General features: G+C 37.8%; 1 protein-coding gene across 2 annotated transcripts in view; it reads right to left on the bottom strand.

Moving 5' to 3' along the window:
* The window catches only part of PCSK2 (proprotein convertase subtilisin/kexin type 2), a 2,031,987-nt gene that overhangs the window by 593,000 nt on the left and 1,413,467 nt on the right, over positions 1-25,520 (bottom strand). For both annotated transcript variants that reach the window (XM_044056049.1, XM_044056038.1), the window contains 2 exons: positions 22,782-22,870; positions 7,125-7,300 (listed from right to left, as the gene is read on the bottom strand). In XM_044056049.1, the coding sequence (XP_043911984.1) occupies positions 7,125-7,300; positions 22,782-22,870 (265 nt within the window). The remainder of the gene's footprint in view (positions 1-7,124; positions 7,301-22,781; positions 22,871-25,520) is intronic.

A 25,520-nucleotide genomic window follows, 5' to 3' on the forward strand; every position in this document is an offset into this window, starting at 1 on the left:
TCACCAGCTGAGCAGGGGAGGACACTAGCAACTGATGCCTCGACATGCTAGAAGGATAGACAAAAAACTTTAAAAAAGATTCAGGGGGACGTGGGTGACCGAGAAATGGGGGGTTACCTTTTTGGGGTACTATCTATGACAAGAGTGCCGTATCAAGGTAATAAGTACTGTAGGAGCAAGTGCTAGGTTTAACAGATAGAGAATAGTCTACTTGGAGTCAAGTAGAGATGATCTTTTTAGTTATAGGATACGCTGATTTGATCAGTAGTATAGTTCGAGGAAGGTAGTTTTAAGGGAAAATTTGAAGAGTGGACTTTAGGTAGCCCGAATAGTTTAAACCTGCTTAACCGGCGCTGCCCTAGTGTGCAACAGTGGCAGCTCCGCGCTAAATCGCGCTAATTCGCGCCAAAGCGTGCTTTATAGCAGGGGGCTGGAAAAGACAGGAAATGACCCAAAATGGCCAATAAACTACAAGTTACTGCCTTAAACCACTCCTCTGAGGACAAACAGGCAGCTCAGTACTCCCTACTCCCACTAGTGAGTAAAGAAACTACCCCTTGACCAAACAAGGAAAATGGAGAAAACAGGAACCAAGACAAAGCCCAGGGATCAGCAAAATCTGATCACTGGAACAAACTATTAGAAAAGTATGGAAAACAAGAGTATTTTTTTTTTTTTTTTTCAAGTTTTTTTCAGATAGGCAGAAAATACAATAAATGCTGTGTTTTTCGACTAAATGCTATCAAAAGCTAGTACACTTGAGTGTATTAGCCTGTTGTTTCTATTCTTTTAGAACTGGTAGAACATCTGACCTAAGGACATGTTTTAAAAGCCAGATGGACATCTAATGCTTTTTGGGTCTATATCACTTCAGTGAAAATTCATTTGAGAAAACGGCATTTTTGCTTCACTTACATCAACCATACTGTTCGTCGAACTGTTCATATTGAGATCGTGGTATAGTGAGGATTGGGAAAGTTGCCCTTTCCCCACTGTAGTGTGATCTTGGAGTTGGTATATATAATTAGTGGGGGTGTGGGGGGCACAGCCCCCCACAAGACCTGATTTCAATGAACGGCATTTCCAATGAAATGTCGTAACTGAAGTAATATAGACCCTGCTTTTCTGAATTGCATCAAGAAATAACCAGCCTATTTTAATTTGCAGGTAAATAGGTCATGTTGGTCATAGGTCATTCTTTCATTCAAAGAGCAGAGTGGAGAACAGATGTTCATGTAAACAGCTCAAACCTTCATTTGGACCCAGGATCCTGGTCTGCCAAATAATTTGTTTTTTTTCTGGGTAGTCTTGGCTTCAATTATGGGACATTTTGGGTACGGTTACTTTCTTGATGGTCTAGTCTCATGCAGCATTTATTTATCTAGGAGGCAATTACTGGTCACTTATACCTAAGAAGCTGCTTTTTCGAAGACTGTTAGTGGGCTTGGCTGACTTAAGGTTGAACCATCTAGATATTTTGATTTTTTTTATACCACGACTCCTTCACCATGGTGCCATAAACCTAACAACCATGCCATTATCAAGAAGATTCATTAACTGTCTCATTACAAGGTCAGCCAAGACCTTAAGTGTTAAAATTAATGACCATCCAAATTTAACAAAACCTGATAAGGACTTCTTTGAAAATGACTGAGTGCATCTACATGTTTTCAGGTTAGATTTGTTTAATCTTAATTTTTTTCAGAGAAAAGTAACACTGTCTCTGCCTATGTTAGCTATGATTGCAGATTTAGTAATTAACAGTGTGAGGGGATTGTTCATTAGATTGTTCTGTGTTCACCCACATGCTGTTATGAATTTTGCTTCCAGTGAGGGGGGACAGCATGTTGAGTCATGCTAATGGGCAATCGCGTTGTGGCCTCCTTGTTTCACCCCTTTAGGTTCACTGGTCTTATCTTTGAGCTAGTATGGGATAGAAGTCATGTCATTAACGATTAGACTTCCTCCTTTGGCTATATTAGTAGGGACAGAAGGGTACAAGCCCCTGGGATGAATTGGTAATACCAAATGTCTGAACAGGTATGGTGTAGGCCACTCAGGCAACAGATGGGAGGTTGGTATGGGCAAGGTTATATCTACCAGCACCATATATAGGAATGTGTTAATGACTTGAATGTCATGCAATGTTGAAATATAGCACATGAAATTACTAAGGTATGTCAATTACTTGTGAGCTCAATAATAATAAATGGGTCCTAAAAGCTATAATGTGTTGTTATTGGCTCAGGACAGGGGACAAAGAACAGCCTGCATGCAAGTATCTTGTAGCTTACTGAAGAACTTCATGGGAAGAGCTTAGGTATGAGCTATTTAAGCTCTCCAGTGATGGGTTTGTCCCTCTGGGGGTTGGTTTGACTGAGCACTCTCCCCCTCCTGTTATAAGATATTTGTTTAGCACAGAGGACAGTCATGTCGAGGCCACACCCTCCTTGTATCCCCTCCTTTTAGCATCATTGGCCACCTTTTTGATCTGGCAAGAAGTAGAGACAGAGTCATTATGGGGACAGGAGACAAGTTAGTTTTGAAATGCTACCTTTCTAACAATCATCAGAATGACAAGATTTACTTCCATTGAAGTTGAGGGGCCTGTCTCCCACAAATGTTCTGTCATGTGAAGTACTGGACTCAAGACCACGAGACACTGTTTGGTTGGTAAAACACCATGTATGCTCCCATGACAACTTTTTTCTTCTGTTTTCTTCCTGCCAAAGTATATTCCTATCTATAAGACATAAAAACTGAAAACTAGCAGAACATAGAAAAAATATTGGTGTTAAAAGTAGTAAATCAAATGTGCAATAAATAAATAGATGCAAAATACATTACCCAAAATGCAGTATACAGTGCAGGTACAACATAGGGCAGAATCAGAACATATACTTATTTCATTATCCCTATAAAACATATAGTAATCATGCACAGAGGTTTCTGGCATAGACAGATATTTCACAAATAGGTTACATACCAAATGCACTCATTGTGGGTTTCCTGGATGTATTCAAACTTGGGAAAAGGAGTTATATTTTCAATATACATACCATTCCATACATTATTATATAAATATTAATAACAGCGCACGCAGAATAGTATTTGTTTACCCATAGTAATGCGCTGGTCTGTATTCAGATTGCTGTGCTTCAAACACCATTTTGCTTAGCCATCTTACTGGTTCACAGTCAGCAGGGTAATACCGAATTGACAAAAAGAAAAACCAAACCCGAAAGTTTAAACCTAAAAGTGAATCAGTTGATGATACCTTTTCTTATAATAACAATGACACAGTATTTGGCAGCAATGTTGAGAAAAATTGCCATTTATAAAAAATACTCAAATTTAATTAATTATAAATACAGAACACTATGTATTTCAAATGTGTAATGAACTATACATACAAAGTACTAATCAGAAAACAGTGCTGCACATTTACTGAGAACTCTGGTACACTTTTCAAGTATTTTAACTGCATCTAGAGACATCCAAGCTAAGATAAGAATATTTTCTTAATTTATCAGCCTTGTACTTGATTTACTGATCACTACTATTTTTCTGAGCATTTTAAAGCATTTATTTTATTCTGTGGCAAAACTAGTCTTTTTTTATGTCTGATGTATTTTTCTAGTTTTATTTGCCTCAATGGTAAATTATCCAGGGACATAATTGTTTGGTAGTTTGCTGTTAAATCTGCACTTGGAGAGGTACTTTTGCTGTCCTTTTACATTAGGAAATTCCAGGACCATCCATTTTGTGGCAGAAAGTGTTTACCTGGTCTCTCTGAGTTAGGAAATACACAGCAGAGCTCAAACTCTGGTTGTTTCTTGGCTACAAGGTGTAGGAGTCAGCTTTCAAGCTTTATTACTGTACTATAAATCAGGCAAGTTTGCAAGGCTCTTTATTCATTTACAGATAACTCTGCAACACTTTCCAAGTGTTTCAACTGCATTCAGAGTAATCTAAGATAATATTTTCTTAATTTACTGCATTTGTACTTGAGATATATATGGTGATCACAGCTGGTTTTGAGCATTTTTAATGTATTTATTCTGTGGCAAAAATAGTCATTTCAATGTTTGTGGCTTTTCTAGTTCTGTTTGACTCTGATTCACCATGCAGATTAGCCAGAGACTTAGTTGTTTGCTAGTTGTTTGTTGTTTCCTCTTTACTCTGCACTTGAGAGCTGCATTTGTTGTGCTTTTACTTTAAGAAATCCCATGATCATCCATTTCTCTCTGAGTTGGGAAGCACACCAGGAATCTCAGTGTGGTTGTTTATTGGCTAGAGGGCATAGGAGTCTGCTATCAAGCTTTTTTTCCTCAACTATAGATCAGGAAAGTTTTGCATGGGCTTGCCCAACAAGCAGCAGCATTTAGCACTGCCCTGTATAACTGTATAGTAACAAGCACCTAGACAGTAAAATATTGTAATCAAGTTATGATTAGTTCTAAAACTTATTAAACAATCTGGCATTATGTGGAAGTGAGCTTAGAACACCTAACTTGTGCATCAGATAGCACTAACATATCCTAGCACTATATTCCAAGGGGATACAGTATCTGTCAGCCTGGCATAACATGATCGACAGACCTCAATGCTTTACCAGAGATGGTCTTCAGCTGTCACCCCTGGGATTTCGGCTTCTGGCTAAGGCTGTTGCTACCCCCATAGTGCCTTTTCAGGCAGTGTTTCAAGGACAAAATTCACGATGTAAGAACTCCATCTAAGAATAACCTCAAGGTTTTGCTTGAAGTCTTAAGATGAAATTGCAATTCACTGGAAGCAGTCCTCCCCTTGGAAGTTATAGACAGTCCACTCAAGTATGTTATCAGGGCTTCCAAATTCCAAACTTCCAAATTGAAGGTTGATTATTTTCCTGTAACACCTACCCTGAGGGCATTGTTCCGCTTAGAGAAAATGACTATAAGTTAAGTTAAACTGCTTGGCTGCTTGTGTTTTACTTAAAGTAAATACTACACACACACACACACACACACACACACACACACACACACACACGCACACACGCACACACGCACACACGCACACACGCACACATGCACACACACAAAATAAAGCTAGAACACTTTTACAATAATGACACAAATAGTACAAGTGTTTTAATGTTTCACAAGTTTTTCAATGCTTGTAAGCGGCTTCCTGGCTGATCCAGTCATTCATTATTTTGTACAGTTTTATCACCGTCTATGTGACATGTAATCTAGAAGGTATTGTTGTGATTGAACGATGACTGTTAGTGAACAAAAACTGGTGGCATCATGCTGGTTCATGGATTTTGTTTTTTAAAGAAGGACATTTGTTTTTCATTGTGTTCTCCTTGTATAGTAATTCAACTTTTTGGAAAGCTCAATGGTCAACAGGATTTTCTAAAATGAGGGTATGTGTTTGTTACATTGAATGTGGTATTTGACAAGGAAGGCACAGTTTTAGAAATTATCTCAGAAAGTCAATTACTGAGCATATTCAGTATTTGAAAATTTTACACAATAGAAGTCTAGACACAGAAAAACAAATTAATCTTCAATAAAAATTAGATCACTATTTTTTCATGTGCTTTTTATATTATTAAGGCAAAAGAAGCTGTGTTGTAATCATTGCAATACAATAGGCTTTATTGTTTGTTTGGTTTTTTTTTGTTTTTTTTTTGCAGCATGGAGTACATTTGAAATGTGTATATCATACTGAATTTTAATTTTCCAAGGAAAAAAAATCTATTCCTGAACTATTATTTTCACTCAAACATTGAAACAGCAAATACTAACTTTTGGATACTGCCCTTATTAGAATCTTGTTTGGGCTAGCAGTTGCAAGAAAGCAACACGGATAAAAAAGACATCTCAAAGATCAAGGTATAGCACGTCTAGATTATTTTATAAGTTGCTGTGATTATTTATCTATTAAATTACATTATATTTACATGATAGAAGATTGAAAAAACTAAACATACCATACATTCTACCTCCCCTCTGTCCTTGTATTAATCTTCAGGCTTTCTCTACCTAAGCCATGCCTGGTGTATGACTTTGTGGCTCCCTTCTGCACCAGTTAGTTGGGAAATACATTTTATGTGTCCACATCCCTCTTCATAGTGAAGTACCTTCTCAAATCTGGAGAGTTGTGGATCACTACACGTCTGTTGCTTATGATCCCTCTCCAGTCATTCCTGTTCAGCATGGCATAATTTTGTATATGCCAACCATGTGTTGAATCTCATTTGGCCTCCAGATTTAAGAGCTTAAGCTCTTCTTTAGTCATTTTTTCAGCTCCATCCCATACACCCTTCTGTAACCAATGTACTGCATTTCATCTAGCAGCTTGAAAAACCTCTCCTTGTATGGCCCTTAGAACAGTAAACAACACTTAATGTTGATGACTACAGACAGCTCAATGCCAATTTAGTACCTACCCCTTAATCCCTATTTCATCCTTCCTTTTCTCATCTTATCACCTCACTTACTGTCTCTCATTCTCCCTACCTCCCTCTTCTGTTCACATCTCTCACAATTCCTCTCCTTTCTACTCTTCTTCCGTCTGCATACGTTTCTCAATATTTTTCTATCTTCTCCCCATGGTATCCTTTCCTGTACTATTCACACTCACCTCTTCTAATGTTTTTAGAGCTCTCTATATATAAGGATATGCTGCTATCCACGTCAGTCATTATGCCTCCATCTTAATCAAAAAAAAAAAAAAAAATTAACACACATATTTATCTCATGCATCACACACATATGCAGCAAACATATATATCCTGACTCCAAATGATTTTTAGGTATTTGACTTTACTTATTATCTTAAGGTTGTGTAATATTCTATTGATATCTGTTTAATAATTTTACTAGACTGCAAATTGTACATTCTGCTGAATCCTCTAGATATTTGTAAAAACACTTATGAAAACTATTTATTTCTTTTGGATGAAAAACATGGAAGCAGAAAGCATACATTGTGTTTAAAATCTACATTTTTTTTGCCTGTAGTTTTCAAGCCTAAATTATTAGGCAGCAGATTTGTAAGTATAATTATTGTGGAATCTGTCTTACACTAAGAAACAAGGGAAATGGTCTTTTAGTACTTTAGAAACCCATTACCTTATTCACTCCATCAGCCATGGCCTGCAAGGTCAGTTCTCGGGGTCCATCCACAGTTTTACCATCATCAGTCGGTCCCCAGCTGGCACTGTAAATGTCAATTATTTGTGGCATGTGACTGATTGATGAAGCTTCTATAATATCTGTCATAAAAGGCTGATCCAACATTCGAATGCCTAGGGGATATGAACACAAAAGAAAATTGTAAATGGCTTCAGCTGATTATGAAATAAAAATCACTTTCTACTTTTCCTTAATTTTTTCATACCATATGCATCTTTGGGGATATAGGATGATGTTACTAGCACCAACATATATAATGCATGTATTTGAAGAAAAGCAGCAAATCTTATGGCATATTATATTAACATCATGTTTAAGAATAAAAACATTGGATATTGCAGTAACCAGATATAAAATGTGCAACAATATACTTAATTGAGTTGCATGTTTTTCATTGCATGGTTGGTTTGTCAAAAGTGAAAAAAAAAAATGGTACAACTGATCAATAGGTTCTACATTACGTGATCGAATGTTTAGGTGATCGAACACGTAAACGTCAACCCGTAAATGTCCAACTCTGACAATCGCTAATGGCCATTTACGCAAATGTTTTTCCCTGGTTAAAATTAGCTTAGCCGTCATTGATAATTTGCCCTTTTCCCCAATGTAGAGTGAACTTGGAGTTAGTATATTTAGTTGGGGGTGTGGGGGGGCACAGCCGCCCATGTCGTTGGGGTGGGGGGGTGAAGCCCCCCCCACTTGATTAGTGTTTAAAAGTTTGTTTTGTTTCCTACTATATATATGGATCTACTTCACAAGCTCTAAGTTTCAAAACTTCAAACTGCAAATAGTCAAGACCATTAGATCAAAGTTTTGAAAGTTCGATATTGTAAAAAAATGAATAAATAAAAACAAAAAAAAAATTTTAGGTTACCCCACAACCCTGCAAAATAAATATACCAACTCTGAGATCACACTACAGTGAGAAAAACAGTAAATTTCCTGTTCCATGCTGTACGATGATCTCCATTCAAAATGTTCGAAGTTTCAAAACTTCAGTCTTATGGTCTCAACCATTTGCAGTTTGAAGTTTTGAAACTTTGAGCTTTTGAAGGGAATACATATATATGATTGACTCTAAAATGACCAAAAACAAAAACAGCAAAAATTTAAAATTATTTATTTATTTTTTGCAGGGGGAGCAAAAGACCCTTCACCCTCACACCCCCTTCTAATTATATATGCCAACTTCAAGATCTAGTGTTGGTGGCAAAAACTCCATTGAAAACAATGTTTACTCATATGAGGAATTACTATTTATAGCCTGAAACCTTTTGCTCATATGAGTGTTTGATGTTTTAGACTGTTCATTTGCGTGCACGCACGCACACACACACACACACACGCGCACACACACACACACACACACACACACACACACACACACACACACACACACACACACACACACACACACACACACAAAGTGAGAAAGAAAAAATGGTTAGGTAGATAATAGACAGATTGATGGATATATAATTATTCTTTTATGCATTTGTTCAGAACTAATTATTATTTAAATTCAAAAACACATTTGGAAGTATTCCATGAAAACATTTAAAAGAACAAATGAACAAAACAAAACATGATTCAGTAAGGAGTATATTCAGAGGAACTCTATCAATCATATCAAAAAAAGTGATATTTTGTCATGAATCTCCAGACAGCTGTGTCTTAAGCTCAATAAGAAAGCATATGGATCATTGTTATCTACCTAGCCAACTTCTACTAAGGTCAGACTGCACACTGTAAAACAACAGGAGTAAAAAAGACAAATAATCGTGGATGCTATTTTTTAGAATCAGATGAGTAAGAAAGTAAACATCCTGCCATATCAATGCCGATGTGTCAGAAGGCCATCTTTGTAATAACTGGTTTATACTTTTAGTTGTCACTCTCATCACCTTCTGGCGTTTGGGAAGTTTAGTTGCCATAACGTTTTATTTTCCACCACCCATACATATATCAGGATCATTGATGCTCAACAAAAGCAATTGAACTGACTGTAATTCCCTGAAAATACCACCCTTAGATGAAGCTGTATCTGAAATTAATAGAACATTTCCAGTCATCCTAAATAAACTGTCCCCACAGAGAACAACAATAATCAAAAGCAATCTAACACATTGGTTGATTTGAGAAACAAGCCTAATCATGAATCGAAAAGACAAAGCGTGGGAAAACTGGACACATCAAACCATTGAAAACTTACAATACTACAAGCAGCTTAGAAATCATGTAAAAACCATGGTCAGAGCTGATGAAAGAAAATAGGACATTAACTTCCAAACATTAAACTATACCAACCGCAAAGTACTTTTGACATCCATTGACCAACTCCTAAACCCAGTACAAATATCCCACTCAGTCTCTCCACTGACACTCAGGCAAGCATAGCTAATCAATACAATTCCCACTTCATTACAAAAAACGTAGCCTTTCCAATCAACCACAGAATCCCTAACTTAATTCCTCCCATCCCACAAGTAGTCAAAAACAATAATAATTTGACATTCAAATAATTTCCCATTAAACAAATCAAGAATACAACCTTAACCACTGACAGAATTCCATCTCTATATATTCAGACTGCAGCCAATATCCCACCCTCCTCAATTTCCATTTTAATTAACAGACCTATCTCTGAATGCAATGTCCAAGTGTTGTGGAAATATCCTGTGTCATACTCCTACTAAAATAAGGGTCCCCCACAGAAGTCGCCTAACAGTACACCGAGAGCTATTCTATCATCCCTCCTGTCCAAAGTCCTGGAAAAATACATCCAACCCTAACTATTAAAGTAAGTCACAGAAAACATCATATCAAAATGTCAACATAGCTTTCACCAAAACAGCAGCACCACTACTGAATTATCAGCTTTCTCAACACAATAAACCTACACAGGAATGCAGGCAACACCAAGCTCTAGCTAAATCATTTGATGTTGTGTTCTACAAAAAAATATTTCTTAACTGTCTGCCCTAGCAATATCAAGCTTGTTACTCAAGTGGATTCAAGGTTACCTCTCTCGTACACAATAGTCTGTAAAATGGTGAAACAGTTTCTCAGTCTTCCTTCCTATATCAATAGGGGTTTCCCAAGGATCTATCCTTAGCCTGCTACTCTTCAACATTTTTATAACTGACCTCCATTCAGCAACCAAGCATGCCTCCATAGTCCAGTATTCAGGCAATTCCACACTGATCTGCTTATCAAATATGACAAGAAATTACCCAAGACTGTTTCACCTCCATTGAGAAATGACATACAGACTCACAGCTACTACTAAACCCTAGACAACAAAATTAATTTTACAAAGCCTGAAACAGCTTATAGCATAAAAAATTCTCCAACATGTTATCCAGCAACATAAAATCTGAATTCATTGCTTACACCAAATTCCTAGGTATAAGTATAGATGAAAATCTAATATGTTGCCATCGTATAAGACAGGCAGTTAAACATCGCCAAAAAATGGTTTCCTCTGTCAAATCAAACCTTGCCTAAAAAATGCATATTGTCTCAATGTACCTACTCAAAAAGCTTTTGACCCTATTTTCACAAACCAGCAATCCTAACAGAAAGTTCAACTTCAATAATGTAACAATAAAGTAGTTAAATGTACAAATAACCTACCATACAGGTCATGTAACTGCCTTGCATTAAATTACTTATAATGGATAGTGCTTCCTCTTTACCAAAACTTCTCACAGATAGTATTAACTCACAATCTCATCAATAAACCTCAGAAATGCCCATCACTGAATGACATGAGCTCCCTTACAATATCAATAGACTATTTAATTCCACAGGCAAGCTCCTACTACTTGTAACAAAATCAAATAATGCTGCAGGAGACTCGGAGAATCATTATATTCAAATTACATATCAAAAGAGTGGGTCTCCCTTGCTATGTCTCCCAAACAAATCAGCTTTCATTAGTCATTTGAACTACAACTGAAAAAAATGCCTACATGACTTCTGCTTATGCTATTATACATGTGCTGGTTAACTGCTATCCACCCGTAATCTATTTTTCATTGTTTTAACCATCCAAAAGTATTTGGATAACTTCATCTACTTTTTCTCCACTACCATTTCATAATTTTCCACTCTCCCCCCTCTCTGCATTGTATGTCAGTTTATATTTCTGCTCAGTCTCCCCAGCTTTCTTCTTCTTTCAGCTTTTCCCGGTTAGGGGTCACCACAGCACATCACTTGTCCGCTCATGACTGGCAGTGGAGTTTTACAGTGTCGGGTTGCTAGCCCGGCGCCCAACCTTCCACAGAAGGCACACACACGCACACCTGGGGCCAATTTAGAGTGTCCAATTCACCTACAGCATGTCTTTGGGATGTGGGAGGAAACCGGAGCACCCGGAAGAAACCCATGCAACCACAGGGAGGACATACAGATTCTGCACAGAATCCCGAGAATGCCAAGGATTGAACCGGAGAACCTCTTGCTGTGAGGTGGCAACGCTAACTGCTGCACCACTGTGGCCGCCCTGTCTCCCCAGTTTTCTATACTGCCCTTACTCCTTCACTGTAAATCTAAAATACATGGAAACACTGTTGTCATTAAGTAGTATGAAAGTCTAAACTGCTTTGGATGTCTACCTGACACCTATCATCATACTGCACTGTTTGGACAACTCCTTGCATAAATGTAAATCTCATTTGTAAAGTCAGATAATCTCTATGCTAGAACATAATATTCATAAGTGAAATTACTCTGTCCCTGAAAGAAAATTGTTACTATTTATATAATAACTATACATCTGATGGTAACTATTACACACCCTGCTTTCTCACTATATCTATTTTTGTCTCATGTTTTAGCATACCTGGCTTTCAAATTTTCTTTACTGGTTAGAATGTCTGTTAACTATTTTCTTTATGTGGATCTTTTCTCCCTCGGCCTTCACCAAAAAGGGATTTTACTGCTCATTTAGACTATTTTGGTAATCAAATGCAATAAATAAATTAATTACTAAATAAATATCAAAACACGTCAGTAATCAAGAAGAACTAAGAAAATTGGTTCCGTTCCTCCACAGTAACCCTGTTAAGGACTATTTTTAAGTTTTTGTTGATGTGTGATTCATTGTCTTTTGGTCCACATTCCATAAATTGACTAAAAATAGTTGGAAAATTGAGGATTTTTTTACATATTTCCTGTGCCTGTTGTATAGTTTAACATGTAACTTGCCAGTGTGTCTACACTATTGTGTCCACTGTATTTGTATACTGAATCCTGTATTCCATACCGGTATTTGTACTAGGTTTGTGTTGTTTGTTCGCTTGTAGTTTTATTACATTATTCTGATTTGCTTACATGTCAGCTGGCAATGCTCATTGTACACCAGTCAGGTGAAATAATTTATTTATTTGTTTAGCAATTCATTGTTGTAACTGTCAGTGGTCCAATTGTATGTTCACATATGTCCTTTACCTCACCTGACTCCCTCATTACATGGGAGAGCCTGAGTCACTTAAGTATTGCAGAGTGCCATTACAATACCCTGTTTCCATCTAGGACAATGTGTCTACATTCTTTACTGTTATTTCCTTTTTGTGTGCCCTTTGTCCTCCTTAAGGTACTGTTCCACAGTCTCAGAAGTCCATCTGACCATATATTATATAGTTGGGGGAGGAGTTAGTATGAATACTACAGCATGTAGGTCCATTATTATTCTTTTTGCCACATATACCAGCTATGTTCCTTTAGGTATGTATAAACCCCTTCCTGCACATGAATAACCATGTGACTTGCTTCTGATCTGTAATGTATCCCTTCTGAGAAAACGCCTTTCTATTATGGTTGCAGAGTCAGTTAAATATACTGTCAGCAGATTTCATACATTCTCCAGTGTTAGTAATTGTGCAACCTACATTCACCTGGACTGATAAATACCTGTTTTTTTTTTTTGCACATGTTGATGTATACAGTATGCTTTTTTGAATAATGCTTTTGAGGTTCTTCATGCCCTGATATCCCGGTTTCCCTTGGCATTTGCTAAGCACCACTCTATATGAACCAGCCAGCCTTATCCATAGGTTCCTCAAGATTTTCAAACATTTGTTCATTTTTCTGACATCTAATTTATTCCATTCAGGCATGCAGGGAAAATGCACCTATCCCAACAAGTAATGGCTATACAGCAGAGGGCCAGGCTTGCACGGGATAATAGTTGCTAGTTCAATGCAGATTTTATACAATGTAAAAGTTAACTACTAACTGTATTTTCCTCTGTGAATACCAGCTCAATGAGAATAACGGATTACAAAATACAATAACATAGTTACTAACCTAGTAAGCTATGATTTTATGGCTGGGCATTTTTTGTGTTTGTACTACTCATACATTTACATGACAAGTACTCAAAACACAACCATTACTTTCTTTTTGCAAATCAGAATCAGAATCACATTTATTGGCCTAGTATGCATGCATACAAGGAATTTGGTTCTGGTTTCAGTGACCCTCTAAGTATGAATTACATAAATGACATACATACAACTAATAAGAACAAGACAATCAACATATATGCAACTATTAAGAACAAGACAAAAAAGTAAATATACATATACATACATGCTGTAAAATACAACTCAGTGCAAGAAATACTGAAATAACTCTGAAAGAGACAAGTATTAACAATATGTAAACAATAATGCAGAATCCTTGGAGGTTTGGGAAAAAGAATCCCCCAGCCTAATAAGCTGAGTTAACTGATTATGAACTTGATGGACTGTGGAAAAAAGCTGTTCTTATATCTGCTTGTTTTGGTGCATGTTAATCTATAACGCCTGTCTGATGGTAAAAGTTCAAAAAGATGATGGCCTGGATGTGAAGGAAAAATGCTGTAATCCTAGGATATTGTGATGCTCTCAAACCTGTTTCAAAACCTATGTAATTGTATTTGAGAATATCTAATTACAAACCAGTCACGAATGAAGACATAAATGCCTGATTTATCTCACACAACTGATTTGGCAAATACTGAAATCCATTTTATATGTACTCTGTCATTCATTTGTACAGCTGAGATGATGAATGCAATCTTGCTGAGTTGTTATATCCATTTTGAGTAAAATGATTATTTTCCCTCTCACAGGAATCTCTTAGCATTAGCAAAGCTGAAGTATAGTATATCGTACTGACAGCTGCTGACTGGGTTACTCTAATGCTGGCAAGCTGTACTATAATTATGGAACGCAAACATTGTCATGGCAAAAGGACTTGTGTGCGTCACTGAAGTTATTCTGTAGGACCACCAAAGAAAGGCAGGCCATGACAGAGTGTGTAGGTTAAATTTGGTTCACTGGAGAAGGTGCTGACAATCGACTCCAGTATTACTTTCAAGAAACCCCTATGAACAAATGCAGAGACTTGTCAAAATGACACTGAACAACGGCACTCTCGGGTTTGAATGCATCCGCTAAAATAATGGGGAAGTATAAAGGTCAGGTAAGTGCAGCAATAAAGATTTTGATGTACATTAAAGCCAAATGAATGTCCATAAAATAAGGTGCTCAGAGATAAAAGAGGTCTGATGCTGCAAGTAACTATTTTCATTGAAAGTTTGACTGTAAGAGCAATGAACCAAGGCAGACTTGGTGTGATTAAGCATGAAATAACAAGAATAAACATTAACAGCATGAGAATTACTACACACAATTGGACTGCAATGTGTCATTCTACATCAAATAATTATCATACCTTCTACAATGGACAAAAGTCCTGCAATAGAAATAGAGTAGCCTTCAAAGTTGAACAAAGTGCACCAAAATCAGTGCTCACTTACAACTAGAAAATGATGTAATGATCTCAATCAGATCTCAATGCAGGTTATTCAGCATTAATCTCTAACTATAGATGATGAAGAGGAGGGAGTGGTCAACCACTTGTATGAGGATATAAATCATCTTCTACAAGTAATACCAAAAAAGATATGACATTCATCACAGGTGATCAGAGTGCTAAAGATGGCAGCCTTAGACTACCTGGAATTAATGTCCCTGATGTTCAAAATGAAATGAAACAGAGAGTAATAGAATTCTGTCACTAAAATGTATTGATCACAGCAAACGCTCTTTCAAAAGCCTAATGGAACGGCTTTATACAGTGATTTCACCTGATAATCAATAACAAAATCAGCCTGACTATATAATTTGCAGTCAGAGGTAGGGGAACTATATTCTATTGATAAAATGAACTGGAGCTGACTCTGCTCATGCCAGCAGTTTCTTATCAAAATGTTTATAATTTAATTAAACAAGAAAGTACTCCAGTCCAACTAGATATGAGCTCAGATATAAGTTCTACAACATAGGATCATAAGATCATAGGAGGTTACTAGGCTAATGGTGTAGAGCACTTACAAGCCTTGCCAAGTTTTACCCTTATTGCCATGATCAGCACCTATTGTTCCTGTCCAAGAGGGACACAGGTGGAACTCCTGGGGTGAATTTATGGTTACCCATCCAATCATCCAGATTGCATTTGAAGAGGTCCAAGGAGGTGCTCTGCTTGACATGAAGTGGGAGTGTGTTCCAAAGCTGTGGTAACCTCTGGGAGACAAATCTTTCCCTCCAGCAGGTTCTTTTAATGTCACATATCAGGTTAAGGCCTTTAGAGCGAGTAACCCGTTTACTATTTGATTTGCGGATATGTAGCATTTCCAGTTAAGGAGGGTCAAAGACTACCTTATATGCAAGGCATAAATTGCTTCAGAGTAGTCTGTATGAAACAGAATAAAGTGACAGTGATTTCAGATGATCCACATAGGACAGATGCTGAAGACCTTGAATTTTCCTTGTGAGGAACCTTTGTGGTCTCTCCAATTGCTGCAGGTGCTTGTAAAGGTGCATACCAAAAATGGCATTCTACTAAATTATTGGCCTGATTAGGGAAGGTAGGGAGGTTACATGGAGGTTATAACTTCTTTTTTTTTCTGAAGGAGATGAAGAACATGTTTCAGGGATTAGACCCGGTGAATAAAGTATCTGAAGAGCTATGTGAAGAAGTTTGAATTATCCACATTAATAAGACAAGACATCTTTCTGTCTGCCTGTTGAGGCTTTAGAAATGGAAAAAGAAATGATATAATGTGTCAATGTTTTTTTCCAGTTTTTGCATGGAGACAAGGAAAATTGCCCTTACTTATGAGGTGAACAATATAGAATGCCCTTTATACTGCTGTGGAGACATGATCGTCAAAAGAAAGGTTGCTGTCAGCCCGTGTACCCAGGTATCTCACCACTGAGTGCATACTTAGGGTGTTGTTACCGATGTGGTAGTTAGCAGGAATACTGCTCTTACCAAAATGGATAATAATACATTTTTGCATTGAGTTTAAGGCTTGTGTAAGACCCTCTTGTAGGATGTTGACATAATTTGGAGATTCTATGATCGGTCCCAGTTTGCAGTCATCAGCAAACTTTGTCAGCCACAGACCTTCAGTTTTAGCTTGTACTTCGGAGAAATAGATTCCAAACAACTGAGGTCCCAGGACTGATCCTTATGGAACACCATTGGTTACAGGTCTGCTGTTGGAGGTGGAGTCCCCTATTTTGATTATATGGGTTCTATCAGTGAGACAGTTAGAGACCCATCTAACAATATCAGGGTTGATACCTAGCTGGGTGAGTTTGTCAGTGATGCCTGAGTGGGGGATAGTGTCAAAAGCCTTGGATAAGTCTAGGTAGGCTGCATGCACAGATTTCCCCTCATGCAGAGCCTTGGTGGCTGTTTAGAAGAAGTCCACCAGGTTTAACAGGCATGATCTCCCTTTGACAAATCCAAATTGAGTAGGGTCACGTGTTCGGAGATTACCTGTCACTATGTTGATAAGGTCAATGATGATTTGCTCCATGCAATTGCAGATAAGGCTAGTCAGTCTAATAGGTCTATAGTTACCAGGGTCAGTGGAAGTGCAACCTTTGTGCAAGGAGATAACAGTGACCTTTTTGCATTCAGCTGGGGTAAAGCCAGTGCTCAGACTGTGATTGAAAAGAGTACCCAATGGTGTTGCCAGTTCTTGTTTGAGCCCACGTAGGACACAGCCTGGGATGGTATCAGGTCCTGTAAATGCTGTGATTTTCTCCTTAGATAGGGTGTTTACAACCTGCTCTTTAGAGATACAAGGTAGATGACAGTTGGTAGAGATGTCATGGAGTAAAGTTTTCACAGAAGCTGTTTGATAGGCTCAGTACATGTGGTTTCATTAACTACCAGTTTGGCACAAATCTCGGCCTTTCCTTTTAGGTTATGAATGTAACTAAAGAACTCCTTATGGTTGTCCTTAGTTGAGGAAGCTAATTTGTATTCATAGTTTATTTTGAAGGACTTCACAAGAAGTCTTATTTGCTTGTTTAAGCTGAGGAGTGTTTACAGTTTAGGGTTCATTGCCTCTTACTCTTAGACAGCAATTTCTTCCTCTTATTGTAAAGCCTGTTAATGGCAGTTGTCCACCAGGCAGGTTATTTCTTCCTTGAGGAACTTGTTTTGCTCCTATCAGGTACTCCAGAGTCAAAGCATTTATACAAGTGTTTCTATAAAGCATTGGTGTAGAGGTCAGCTTAATTTCCAGTTCCATCTGAGGTGTCCACTAGGTAGGTTTGCTCTTCTTGAGGAGCTTGTTTTGGTCCTATCAGGTATTGTCGGTGCAGTTATACCTGTGTTTGCATAAAGCATTGCTGTAGAACTCGGCATATTTGCCAGTTCCATCTGTGGGGGGAGGTGCAGTAAAGCTAGTTATACCATCCTGTAAGAGGTTATAATCTGCTTTGGAGAAGATTTTTAGTTTAGTTGCTGCTAGAGGGGGGTTGGGTGTGATATTTACTTAGAATGAAGCTGATTTGTGGTCAGATATTAAGAGAGAGGACCTCACAGTGGGGGCACTACAGTGGTCTCCCATATTGGTAAGCACCAGATCCAGGATGTTGGCATCCCTTGTGGGGGTGTCAACCAACTGTTCCAGGGCATTGAAGTTAATGAAGTCATGGAACCTTTGGGCAAGTGAGTTTGAGCGTGAATAATTTACCCAAATGAATATGCAGTGGAGATGAAGAACATGTTTCAGGGATTAGACCCGGTGAATAAAGTATCTGAAGAGCTATGTAAAGAAGTTTGAATTATCCACATTAATAAGACAAGACATCTTTCTGTCTGTCTGTTGAGGCTTTAGAAATGGAAAAAGAAATGATATGATGCGTCAATGTTTTTTTTTCAGTTTTTGCATGGAGAGAAGGAAAAATGTCAAACCAAATGCAAAGTGCTAAGAAAATGAAACAGATGCTAGCATGGGAAAGACGAGATCTCCTGAAGAAGATTGCCAATGGACTTAGCAGAAGCAGGACATATTATGAAGAGGTGTCAGGAATATGCAGAAGTACTATAAAGACCCTAACATCACCATAATATACATTTGGCATGTTCTTTGATATGCTATCCTAGAAAGTGGAGGTAAATGTTCACTAGAAAGTCTTGCTAATAACAAGGCTGCAGAAAATGATTAAATTTGAGCTGACTTGTTCATCATTCAGCAAAATGATGCTATTACAATGGTGCTTGGAAAAAAACAGCAGTGCTAAAAAGAGCTGAAATTATCAAACAAGTGCATTTTTTTCATATGATAACAAAGTATAGCTCAAGATTCTGTACACCAAACTCCAGAAATATATGGACTGCGAGCTATTGGAAATGCGTGTTTTTTTTTTTTAAGGGGCAAAGACTCTATAAATCAAATCACCAACATTTGCTGGATACGATAGAAAGCAAGGGCGTTCAACAAAAATGTTTACTTCTAATTCACTGAATAATCTAAAACTTTGACTGTGTAGACCATAATAAACTATGACAAGATCTTAGAAATATGGGTGCAGCAGGCTATATATTTGCTTTGTGATGACTCTATGCAGAACAAGAAGCCATATTTAGAATTAATTGTGGACCAAATAATTGGATCACAATTGGGACAGCAGAGAACGAAAGCTGTATATTATGACCATACATATTTAAATAACATGATGAGTATATCATGTGAAATGCTCTTATGGCTGAAAGAGAGAAAAAGTTGAAGAACCTGTTAAAGAAGGTCAAAGCAGAAACCAAAACACCTGACTTGCTGTTCAACAGGAAACACACACACACACACACACACACACACACACACACCTATATATATATATATATATATATATATATATATATATATATATATATATATATACACATATATGGATCTACTGCACATGATCAAACTTTTAAATGTTTGAATTGCAAACATAGTAAAAAAAAAATAAAAAAACAAACAAAAAAACTAAACATTTCTAGCAGGGGGCAAGCCCCCCCAGCACCCCCCCACAGCCCCTGCTACTTAAATATACCAACTCCAAGATTGCATTACATTGTAGAAAAGGGAAATATTCCTGTTCCACGCTGTATGGAGATCTGCATTCAGAACGTTTGCACTTTTAAATGTTCGGTCATATGGTCTCGGCCATATGACATTCGAACTTTTAAAAGTTCGATCATCTGAAGGGGACTATATATATATGTATATATATATATATATATATATATATATATATATATATATATATATATATATTTATTTATCTCTGCTCAAATCCAGTTACAAATCAGTTATCTTCTATAGGGCAACTACACCCACCACAGCAAAAATCTCTGAATTCAAGGACTTCAAAAAACACAAGCCCATCAAAACTATATGATGAGCTCACAAAACTCAACTACAATATTTACGGCTCCTATGAAGCATCAGTTGTCACTTCTGTCCATGTGTTTTATTCCAGTGTGATAAACAGCATAAAACATTTGGTCCCAATCAGAACCAAATATACCAGAATTTTAAAAATAAGCCACCTTGGTGGAATATCGTCAGTAATAAGTTCTAGAAAAAAGAAAGATGAAAGCTAATTTAGCCTACCATATTAAAACTCTACCCAGTGCTAAGGTCTCTGTCAAAAGCATCAGCACACATCTGAAAGCAATTATAAGGGAGATCAAAGTGGAACACTAATTAAAATTAGCATCAGAAGCCAAGGGTAATCATTAATTTTTCTTTAACTACATAGACAATTGAGAAATAACAAACATCAATGCTGTGAATTGATTCATAATGGTATTAACAACTCTACCCCTAAAGGCAATACTATTATACTTAAAAATACATGTAGTACCAATGTTACACCAGAAACAGTCACAAAAGTTGCACAAATTCTATAATCCCTCACCCAAAAACTATTCTGGGACATGTCTGAAGCACAGCTAGGCACCTGACAGTGTGGACATTGGATCTAGGTGATGGTCACTGCTGTGGTGACAATGTCAGTGTCCTAACTCTACTCTCTAAAGCCAAATATACTGAATTTATGGGCCTCTACAATATATCTGGCTGCTTAGTTAATAGTTAAGTTATCTCTGAAACCCTTGTGAATTTGGTGTAGAATGTGGCAACCATTGTGCCTATCTATAAAGGGGACTCTACCTCAGATCCTAATAAATATAGACATATCAGCCCACCAAGCCCAATCTGCAAAGTCATGGACTGTATTGTGTTTGATTTCATAAGCTCCGGTATAACAAAATAAACATTGGTCCACCTCCACAACAAGAGGATTTTGTCAGTGGGAGATGATAATTACTTAAGTTAGTAAGTATCTTTAAGAAACTCACAAAAGCTGCAGATAGTGGTTATGCAATTCATACAAACAAAAAATTATTTGGCCAAAACCTTTGACACTTTGCCCCATGCTGTAACTGAACTGCTTAAAGGCCTAAATGTAGACTGTTATGTTGTAAGATGGTTAGCAAAAAAGTACATGATGTTTGGGTACCCATCTAGACAACTCCTTATCCTTTGACCACCTTGTCGCAACAGTACTCAAGTAATCCTCCAATTGAATCCAGTTAATAACAATGGTTATTTCACCCAGATCAAAAGATATTATCTTTCCCCTATATTTGTCCCTCATCAGATTAATCATAGATTGAAGCCGCGGTGGTGCAGCAGTAGCATTGTTGCCTCACAGCAAGAGGTTCTCCTGTTCGATTCTCAGCTGGAGTGCCTTCTGTGTGGAGTCTGCATGTCCTCCCCGCGGTCGAGTGGCATTCAAAAGACATGCATGAATGGGCTTGCCTTCGTTGAAGGTTGGGCGTTGGGCTGGTAACTTGGCACCATAAAAATCTACTGCCAATCATTAGCAGACCGGAGCTCTGCTGTGGCGACCCCTAACCGGAAAAAGCCGAAAAGACAAATAAAATCAGATTAATCACAGATTATAATACTCCTCTTGGTATGCATCTATCTAAACAGACCACGCAGTCAGAAAGAATGTAGAGGTTCATAACTAAAAATATAACTGGACAAGGAGCATTCAACTATCAAAACAGGCTTTAAGCTCTATTCCTGTATTTTGTCACTTATAGACTCAAGTAACATGGTTTATGCATATGATATTAAGAACCCAGCCTTGAGCTCAAACAATTCTCATAAAATAAATGTTTCCACAGATTCTCAAATTAAAGACTTTATTTTCCATCAACAAATAAATAAGAAATGCTGGTATGACAGATATTTATACAGTGCTTCTTCCATCTCTCAAACTGAAACCCCCACCTCCTTCAAAGCAAACTTTGACAGTTAGATGGGTCCCATGAATTAACCCTGTACCTGACTTCTTTTACCCAAGTACAGGCAGGTTGTGCCATATGATGGTGGATATTAATAAAGTGATTATACTCTGCGTTGTAAAACTGTCATCTATGAATAAAATTATGTCATCTAGCCCTAAAAATTCTTTGCAGCTATAAGGGGAAAAGTTGAGGCAGTCACAGATTCCATTTTCTTGGGCACAAAGATCTCAACAGGTGGTGACTATGGCCATAAAATTAAATGACACATGCTATTTGGAAGGAATTCCATGGCAAAATCATTTAAGATTTTAAAAATGCAAAATTGTCAACAAAGGTCCATGCAATCAAAGCTATTGATACCCCTAGTAATAACACATGTCTGTGTGAGTTAGACTAGAAGTATGACTGTACTGGAAATATCAATTCTTTCAAATAGTGCTGTTAGAAAAAAAATTGAAAATTTTCTGTGGTCTTCAAAAATTTGAAATGTATCAGTACAGAAAATAAAGACAGACTATTCACTGGGAGGTCTGAGAGTAAAGGTAACACTTCTTTACTGGCCACATAATGTCAAAACACAGATGCTGAGAAAGACTGAAGGCAAAAGAAGAAGAAGGAGGTAGAGGATAAGATGGACAGCCAGTCTAATATGGACAGCCAATATTACTGATGCAATGGATGTATGTGTGAAGGAATTTACAGAAGTTGTCGACACGTAGGCCTAGTGTGATAATGTCTTGGATGTTGTGAATAGTCACGTAACTAAATGATTAAACAAACATTTGATGATAAAAAATCGTATATATTCTGACACGATTTGCTGAAAAACAACTGTTGCATTTAATCGTTAACATACTGAACCCATGACATAATTTACTGCACATAGCATATTAATCAAAAGACTGGGTCATCGAAGAATACACTAACCTGCAACCTTTGAACCATAAGCTACTCCAACACCACATATGTTATTATTAGCAGCTGCTGACACTTCTCCCGCACATCTAGTTCCATGACTACAAATGAGAAAAGAGATACAAGGTTTAGATTAAAAGAAAGATGAACATGACTTTTTTAGCATTATTATTAATGGAGATTTCAGTCTCCTTATCATTTGTGCAGGGGATACAGATATAAGAGGAAACTATTAATTAAAAAATACAGCAATTCACCAGAAAATACCTTTGAATAGTATAGTAAGCATCATAATTGCTAAACTATTTGTATAATTTTCTAGACAACTTAGAACATGAAATTCTCATGTATATTATTATAGGTGGCTTTCAATCAAGTAAGATTTTTACTGCAATGTATTTTTGTGTTTCTACCACTTTTTTGGCTGCATTAGATTACAGATGACTGCTACAAAATTTCCTTTATTATTTGGCTAAAAACTATTGTCAAAAATGAAATCAGAAGTCAAATTTTCAATGCAATCTGCTTATAAAGTAAATTGCTGAGTCAGATTTGCAAATATCATCAAAGCAGATGCAATTCTAAAAATAATGCATGCAATTGCAAATGGCAAATAAAAAAATGTTCAATCATTAACTGACCAGTTACATTATAAATTATTTTAAAAATGGCAAACAATATGTTCTTCTCTTAATTGATGTAAGTAAAAGGTGATAAGGAAAAGCAGAAGCCATTTTTCATGGTATTAATAAAACAATGACTTTCATAACTAGTGCAGTGATGTAGACAAACATGGTGATGGCTGAAAATATGCTACCACCTGAACTGCAACATACAGCCAAATGAAAGCAGCCATGCACCATCACAGACTGCATGTTAAGCTACTATCTGACAGCGGATCACAGAAAGATATTGCCTGGATATGGTGATGGTGCAGGCCATGTCTGACATCGGTACACCAGATAGGAGAACATACAACCCGAGGGGAATGAGTTTCCTTTAAAGTTAAAGTATGCCTCTCACTCAGAATGTTGGCATCTGTGACATTCTTGTGCCATATATGTGACAGTCTAGATTGTGTTCCACACAACTCACACACACCCAACAACAGTCTCAGCCAACAGGACAGGTATAGACAAACACAAACAGAGCCTGTGCTATGGCCCCTGAATGATGGTTATGGTGAACCTCCCCTCCCAGGCCTACACAGACAGACCACAGCAGGTCAGGCAGTAGGATGTTAGTTCTGAAGGGTAGGAAGTCAGACACTAATATGTAGGGCAACCAAAGCTACGATCTGTAGTACACTGGTATGCCTCTAGTCAGCATGATAGGTAAGAATACAGAATGAAATGGAGTACCTGACATACCAGTACAGTCATAGCAAATGTGTACAAGTGTCTGGTGTGCCCCCCATCCAATGTAGTAACGTAATAATAGTCAAGTGTGCCCCCCCCCAATCCTGCGTAGAAATGTAGAAATAGTCAGGTGTGCCCCTCCCTATCCTATGTAGAAATGTGTAATAGTCAGGTGTATCCCCCCACTCCTGTGTTGAAATTTAGAAATAGTCAGGTGTGCCCCCCCCTCCCACTATGCAGAAATGTAGTAACAGTGAATGGCAAATGATCAATGGATACCCTGGAGAGACAGCATGCCACCTGTCAGTGTACAACACAAAGGTCAGCACTGCAGTACAAACTACCTGGACTTGATCCACATATTCAGTACAGATGGCCATACTGGGCATACTCACACACATTAACACATGAAGGCCATGTCTGCAAACACCAGTGGACCAGACATATCTGGTAGTCGCAGTTGTTAGTGCAGACACTTGTCAGTATGCACAACTCATGCCTTGCACACACAGTGGATAGGAATACAGACATATATGTAAGGACAACACACTATAATAAGCCAAAGGTAGATGGACATAGAAATGTGGAAGAGGGTGACTGTGACAAGGAGCCATCCAGGCCTGTCCCACCAGCACACAGCCAAAGGGCCCCAAACACTTGAGGTTCGGATGTCACTCACAGCAGATACTAGCCACCCGTATCTGTCAGCATTACAGACTATGTGGTGCACGTGCCAGCTGTGCAACATGACTGTACAAGGAAGTAGTCATCTAACAGCTGTATACATGTACCTGTGAAATATGACCCTGTGTGTGCCTGCATGTGGCATATCCACCCCTAGATGAATGGGTTATGCCCCATGCACACACACTGCCCTCCCCATAGCTACGATGACAAGCCTGCCGAGGTCATCCAGTGCGAAATACACCTTTGGGAGAGTTGTAGCCCAGTAATTGCCATGGCTTGTCCCATAACTGTGTGCTGCTATAGTGTGATAAACTAGTTAGGTAGGAGTTCTATCCCCAGCCTTAGCAATTGTGCGTGTGTCTGTCTGACTCTGTGTAGACAGCAATGTTTTTAGGGTAGTCACACTCCCTACAATTTAAATGCTCTTCTCTGGTAAGGCTGCTGATGTCATCCACCTAGAAATACACATCTGGGAAGGCTGTATCCCAGTAATCTCTGTAGCGCATCCTGTAACTACGAACTGCTGTAGTGTGATAAAGTAGTTAGGTAGGAGTTCTAACCCCAGCCTTATCAAATGTGTGTGTGTGTGTGTGTGTGTCTGTCTGTCTGACTCTGTCTGTGCTTTTTGGGGTAGTTACACCCCCTACACTTTAAATGCACTTCTCTGGTAAGGCTGCTGATATCATCCACCTATAAATACACCTCT

Source organism: Protopterus annectens, chromosome 1.part2 (genome assembly GCF_019279795.1).
Source record: "Protopterus annectens isolate FY-2018-M chromosome 1.part2, PAN1.0, whole genome shotgun sequence".
NCBI lineage: Eukaryota > Metazoa > Chordata > Ceratodontiformes > Protopteridae > Protopterus > Protopterus annectens.